Below are 6,937 nucleotides of genomic sequence, written 5' to 3' on the forward strand. Positions count from 1 at the left end.
TTTTTTTTGGTAAAAAGATCACTTGATTTATCATAAGAAGAAGTGAAAGTTACAGCCCAAAATAGCAACCCTGCTGCTGTAATATGACAACATAGCAGCATGCAGCAATTGCCTTGGAGAATTACGGTGGAAGGTATAGCCTGTAACACTGAAAGGCAGTAAAGAAGAAAATAACAAACAGATGTCCGAACAGAGGAAATGCAGTTCATCATGCTTATATAACATGGAAGCTGCAGTAGAGAAATACATAGATGGATAAGCATGGGTAGAGCATGCATGACGGTAACGTGTGATAGAGAAGCATGGTAGAGAAACATGGCACAGCAGATGCATTGTGAGGCCCGGCCCTTTTGGCCCGCCTTCATATGTGAAGAAGGCCCGGTCCACTTGACCAGCCTGGAACAGGTTGGGTTAGGCGGCATTGGAGCAACAGAAGAATCCCATCTACAATAGGAGTCTTCTTGCTCTTCGACTCTTGGTGGGAGTCGGATGAGGGTGGTCTCCAGAATAGGAAAGGGAACCCAATGGTTCTTCTATAAGAAGGCCTCCTCATCCCCTAGCTTGCCATCGCAACCAAGACCCTCTCCTAATAACCTCCATATCTCCTCTTCCTCCCTCTTTTTCACCTCGAGTTCTCTACTCCATTTCATTGTTGCCACTAGAACTTGGAGTTGTAGAGCTCATCGGAGCCAACATATGCCTCAATCTCCTTTTGTTTGCTTTTTTCTCTTTTCTTAAGCTTTAAATTGTGATATGATTTGATTTCGCTGGAAAAACGATCAAAAGAAAAATCCCTACTTTTGTGCTTTTTGGCCTATTATTCTTCTTTATTCCGACAATGTCCTTCGTTGGCGATCATCACTAAAGCCCTCGGCCTCTTCCCTGCATATCAGCCCTTGGTCAGAGCCGGAGCCCCAGCCATCGGCAAATAGTTTGGGACCTGAGAACGACCAAGAAAAGGGCCACCTATTTGGCTCTATTTTTGGCAGTTTTTTTGCTGGCCACCGGCCACTCCTCTTTGCTAAATATTGAGGTTTTTCCTTCCTTTTTTATCTTTAGCATAAAAAATATAATTAAAATCACTAGCTGGGAGCCTGGAAGCAAGGAGATGCATAAAGACAATATATCCAAAACCTGAGACCATACCCGACGACACTTCAAAATAGAAGTACTAGCATGAAGTACATCCAAAATCCAAGTAGGCCCATTATTAGATGAAACCAACTCGATCCAAAAGCTAGTTGATGATTAACAAGGAGAAAGACCTAGTGCGTAGATCATATAAAGAGCTCTTTTTTTAAATAATACGAAAAAAAAACTTTTTTATCAAAATATATTCAAACCAAACTTATTTACCAAACTGATGTAAGAGGGAAAAACGCCATTTTGAATGGCGTTTTTTTCCCTGCCATGTCACCCCTCATTTCCACGGTGGCATCGTCCCAAAAAAAAAAAAAAAAAAAAAAAAGGAAGAAACGCCATTTGGAATGGCGCTTTTAAAAACGCCATTCCAAATGGCGCTTTTAAAACCGTCATTTTGAATGGCGTTTTTAAAAACGTCATTCAAAATGGCGTTTTCCAATTTTCCCACCCAAAAATAAAGGAAAAAATCGTGAAAAAATGAAAAATTTTGTTTTTTAAGATTTGAAATTAGTAAATAAATTAAAAATTTTAATTTTGATTGAATTTTAAAATATAAAGATTTAAATTTGTAATTCATTAAAAAAATTAATTTAGATTTTTTATTTCAATTTTTTTTTAAAAGATGTCCAAAAAAATCTTAAGAAATTAAAAAAAAATTATCATAGAAAATAAAAAAAGAGAAAAAGATTCAAAAAAATTTTAAAAATAGGTTAAAAAAATTTTATAAAAGTATAAAGAATTGAAAAAAAATAGAAATTATAATTGTAATTGAATAACAAATTTTATAATTTTTAATTTTAAGAAATAAGAACAAAAATTTTTAAAAAAAAATTAAAAATGACCTAAAAAAATTTTATAAAAAGATAAAGAATTGAAAAAAATAGAAATTGTAATTGTAATTGAAGAACAAAGTTTATAATTTTTAATTTTAAGAAATAAGAATTAAAATTGTAATTGAAATTAAAAATAATATTTTAAATAACTAAATTAATTTAAATATTATTATTTAAAAAATATTTTAAATAAAGAAAAAAAAGGGAGGAAAATTTAATTTGAATTAAATTTTGATCAAAAAATAAATCCAGTGTAAAGTTAAAAAATAAGGAAAAATGTGGAAAAAAAATTTTGTAAATTGAACTTTAGAAAAAATAATAATTTTTTAATTAAAGAAAAAGAATACGTAATAGAATGCTAAAAAGAAAAAAATGGAAGAAAAATGAAATTATAATTTAAAATGATAACTATTTTAAAATAAATAAAAAAAAGTATCATAGGAAAATAAAAAAATAACAATAAAATAAGAATTATAATTATAAATTTTAAAGAAATTTAATTTTAATTTAAATTAAAAATTATCATTTAAATTATTATTTTTATTATTTAATTTAATTTATTTATTAAAAGATTACAAATACATAATATAAAAAATTGTAAGAAAAGTAGATTTATATTTTTTAGTCGACCCCATGAATCGACTCATGGCTAAAAGAGTTTAACGGGACGCAAAATTTTTGACTGCGACACTCTGTGAGTCGATCCCTTGACTTTCTTTCTGGTAATTTTTATTTTTTAAATTTTTTAAAAAGAGGAAGAGAGAGGAAGAGGGAGAGAGGAGGCAGCTCACCGTCGTGCTGTCGGAGAGACGCCGGAGAAGGGAGAAGAGAGAGAAAGAAGAAGAGGGAGAAGGAGAGAAGAAGGGGGGAAAGGAGAAAACGCCGTTTCCTTCGGTGTTTTTTTATTCTTTTTCTTTTTTCTAAATTTTTTAAATTTTTTTTCATAATTTGTTTAATTATTTGTTTTAATTTATTAAATTTTTTAATGAGGATAGTAATTTGAATGATAATTTTTAATTTAAATTAAAGATAATTTTTTGTTTGAAATTATAATTTCTATTTTATTACCATTTTTTATCTTTTATTTATTTTTTTTATGATATATTTTTTAATTTAATTTGTAATTTTTATAATTTAAAAATATAATATTAGTTTTGTTTCATTTTTATGATATATTATGTATTCTTTTCCTTTACTTAAATTTGTAAAGGAAGAAGGAGAAGATCGAGAAGGGAGAAGGAGAAGGAAGAAGGAGGGGAAAAAGGGGTTTGGGGAGGGGAGAGAATGGCATTTTCTCTTTTTTTTTATTTTTTATTTCTTTTTAATATCTTTACTTATCTATTTATAATTTTTTAATAAATAAATTTAATTAAATAATAAAAATAATAATTTAAATGATATTTTTTAATTTAAATTAAAATTAATTTTTTTTAAAATTTATAATTATAATTCCTATTTTATTATTATTTTAATATTTTTTTATGATATTTTTTTTAAAATTTATTTTAAAAATTTTATCATTTGAAATTATAATTTCAGTTTTCTTTTATTTTTATCTTTTTAGCATTCTATTACGTATTCCTTTTCTTTACTTAAAAATAGACTTATTTTTTCTAAAATTTAATTCAAAGAGCAACATTTGATATATTATTATTTACGTTATAATTTTTATAATCCTTTCAGCATAACATTTTCTCTCCTAATATTCTGAGACACGTTCGAGTATTTGTATCCATATGCACCAATCATAATATCCAATCATTTAAAATTAAATAATATAAAATGAAATCAACATTTAATATTATTCAATAGAATAAAAATGTCAAACATAAAAAAAAAAATACAACAAATATGAAAAAATACTAAATACAAATACAACAAAGACTAAGTCCCACAAGAACGTCGCGGCGCCCATGATCGTCTGTCGGATCTACGGACTGAGAGACCCGTTCAACTCTCTCATCTGGATACACGGATGGACGCCTCTCAAAAAAGTATCATACTCATGTGGCCAACTAGTACCCGGTGATGGCATCTGGGGGATGTACGAAGAAGAAGACGCTGCCATCTGTAGATGAAAAGGCGGTGGCATCTGTGCAGCATCAAATGATGACATATGCGGTGATGGCATATGTGAAGCATATGGTGACGGCGTATAACTCATATCTGGCGCCCGAACTGCTCCATACCAAAGCGCACAGGTATGTGGATCAACACCAATCGCCACCAATGTTCCGGAACCTGTTCTCTCCATCTCCCGCAGTATCTGAATCCGCTCGTCCTCATCAGTCGTAGATAAAGCACGACGAGCGTCCAACACGAGATCCGACATAGAATAAGTCTATAAAATAAAAATAGAATAGTTAGTATAAAACAATCAGTATAGTGTACAATATAAAACAAAAATATAACACAAATAACATGAAGTAATTTTCATAATCTTACCAAAAGAGTACAGTAGAACTCTCGCCCTCGTATCCAGAAACTGCATACTGAGACTGTCCAATGACTCGCACCGTAATACTAAAAAATCAAGTCATGTAGTCATCAGTATATGAACGGCCTCTCAAAATAGGATCACCATGAACAATGTGATCTCGACGTGCATCCCAAATATCGATGTACTGTGCATGTCTGATACGCCAGTCGATACGAGCTCTCCCTCGTCGATCAATACGATGAAGTCCCTGACTGGTATCAAACTGCTCTGGGATGCCCTGAATCTGACCAAACTGCCGCAGGACACGATCGGGAAGATGCCACTCTACCACATCAAAACAAATAAGCGGCACCCTAGCAGTCCATATGTCGTGTCCAACTGTACACATCTGCGGCAGTATAGCCAATATCCCATCTGTATATGGCTCCCACAAAAACTGATATAATATAGTTAAAATAAAAAAAAATTAATAAAAATTTATAATAGATTATGAATACTGTAAATTGATATTTGTAAAAAATTTAAAATTTACCCGTCTAGATGTATCAACTAATGTATCCAACTGGCACCTATAAACCCGTGCCACTCTTGTCGATACGTGATGAACGTTGAATGCAACGTTCCATCTGTTTCACAATGTACTAATATTAAATAAATTTAAAATAAAAAAATTTAAATAAAAAAAATAATATTTCGATACCTGTATCCTAATGGTCCGTCTAGTCTGAATGGAACATCAGGATCCTGCTGCTCTGATGGCATCTCGAGCAACTGTCGTCGTAATGGACTGATAGTCGGCATACGCTCCCATACCCAAATCTGCAAATTTCAAAAATTAAATAAATAATATATTCAATATCAAATATAATTAAATATTAAAAATAAAAAATTTTAATTCACATACCTGCAATAATACAAGATAACCGCCAATCTCGCTCTGATCAGCATAGGCCCCCCGACACATAGCTCGGTATAGACAAGCTAGTACTGCACTGCCCCAACTGAGTCGACGAGCGAAGTCTAAATCCTCTAATAATGGCAAAAACATCAACTTCATCTTATTCGATGAAGTATCAGGTAACAGGACACCACCTAACAATCGCAGCACCTGACCCCTAACATACTGCTGCACCATCTCCTCCGGTGCATCATCCGCAATATGAAAATGACGATAACGATCATCCAAACACTCAATCCTGAGTCGTGAATGATCGAAAAAATGTGCGTCGGGCTCAAACCCTAACAATCGCAAGCACAAAGCCTGCCACTCCGGAATGGTAAGTGCGGGATCAACTCCGGTAACTGGATCTCCATCAACTGGTAGTCCAGTAAGGATGCTGACATCCTGTAAAGTGATGGTCGCCTCACCAAATGGAAGATGAAATGTGTGTGTCTCTGGACGCCATCTCTCAAGCAAAGCAGTAATAAGACCAACGTCCATCTGTATACGACCGATCCGATATACTCCATAAAATCCCAGATATCGTAAATAATCTAACACTCTACGTGGGATATCCTCTGTCCTCCAGAAATCTGCATCGGATCGTCGTAGACGAAGATGTCTGGACTCCTGTAATAAAATATAATAATTAGATAACGTATATAATTTTTAAAATGAAAATTTAAAGAGTAAAAAAGATTGTAATGCTTACGCCGCCATCTAAAATAGTCTGCGATCGATGATGCTCCTGCAATGTAAGAATACTGCTGTCTCGAGGACCGGGATATCGTGGATCGTAAGCCATAATACGCTGCCTCAAGCAAAATTATCACAGATATATTAAAAAAAATAAGACAATATTTTAAATTTTTTTTTAAATATAATATTATCACACAATACAACTTAAACACAAAATTCAGTTCATCCCAACATATTACACACGTAAATTCAAATACAATCTCGCAGTAATTCATAAAACAATGACAAAAATAAATTTTCAAAGCTTTCAATTTCTTCCGCTGCTTGAAGTTGAAGTATGTTGAACTATCCTAGGACAGCGACGACGATCATGACCCTGTTCCCTACAAATACCACAGTGATTCTTATTTCTTATTTGCCTATCATCCATCTCATTTCGTAGTCTCGTTGACTTTGGTCTACCTTTCTGCTTCGGTCTCAAACGATGATGATCAGGTATGCATTTGAACATACGTGTATGCATCCAATAATCTTCATGTGGTAGTGGATTGAAATTACCGGTCCAAGCATTCATATATGCTGTAATTGTATATGCATCATCCACAAAACCACTAAAATGTACAGCAATTTCTTGACACACAGCTAAAACATGTGAACATGGATATTTGTACGTGCTCCACTTTCCACATGAACATTTTCTTTCAGCTAATGTAACAGTATAAGAATTTCCTCCACCTCGTAGTCCTCCGCCTGCTCTTCTCGTAAGCACTTCATATATACCTCTTTGAAGGTTGAATGCTGTTACTCGGTGCTGGTTAGCCTTAACTTGATCTTCAGCAATTTTAATTGCAACATGAGGAGTAAAAAGATTATTTTGATTCT

The 6,937-nt window shown here is 32.8% G+C and overlaps 1 protein-coding gene across 1 annotated transcript; it reads right to left on the bottom strand.

Annotated features, from left to right (window-relative positions):
• Positions 1–4,507: 4,507 nt before the first annotated feature.
• LOC140851510 (serine/threonine-protein phosphatase 7 long form homolog) lies at positions 4,508–5,981 on the bottom strand. Its single transcript, XM_073243034.1, has 4 exons — positions 5,321–5,981; positions 5,117–5,235; positions 4,949–5,042; positions 4,508–4,852 (listed from the first exon to the last, which is right to left on the bottom strand). Exons 1-4 carry the CDS (start codon positions 5,855–5,857, stop codon positions 4,508–4,510), a joined length of 1,095 nt encoding a protein of 364 aa, XP_073099135.1. The 5' UTR covers positions 5,858–5,981.
• Between the last annotated feature and the right edge of the window lie 956 nt (positions 5,982–6,937).

The sequence above is a fragment of the Elaeis guineensis genome, chromosome 9, assembly GCF_000442705.2.
Source record: "Elaeis guineensis isolate ETL-2024a chromosome 9, EG11, whole genome shotgun sequence".
NCBI classification, from domain to species: domain Eukaryota; kingdom Viridiplantae; phylum Streptophyta; class Magnoliopsida; order Arecales; family Arecaceae; genus Elaeis; species Elaeis guineensis.

Bases quoted from the DNA above. Each gene is read 5' to 3' on its own strand.
- LOC140851510 (XM_073243034.1), bottom strand. From the start codon at position 5,857: ATGGACGTTGGTCTTATTACTGCTTTGCTTGAGAGATGGCGTCCAGAG. The intron at 5,236-5,320 runs GTATGTGAATTA...TGAAATTTGCAG, and splicing joins GTTATCTTGTATTATTGCAG to ATTTGGGTATGGGAGCGTAT. The intron at 5,043-5,116 runs GTATCGAAATAT...ATTGTGAAACAG, and splicing joins GACGGACCATTAGGATACAG to ATGGAACGTTGCATTCAACG.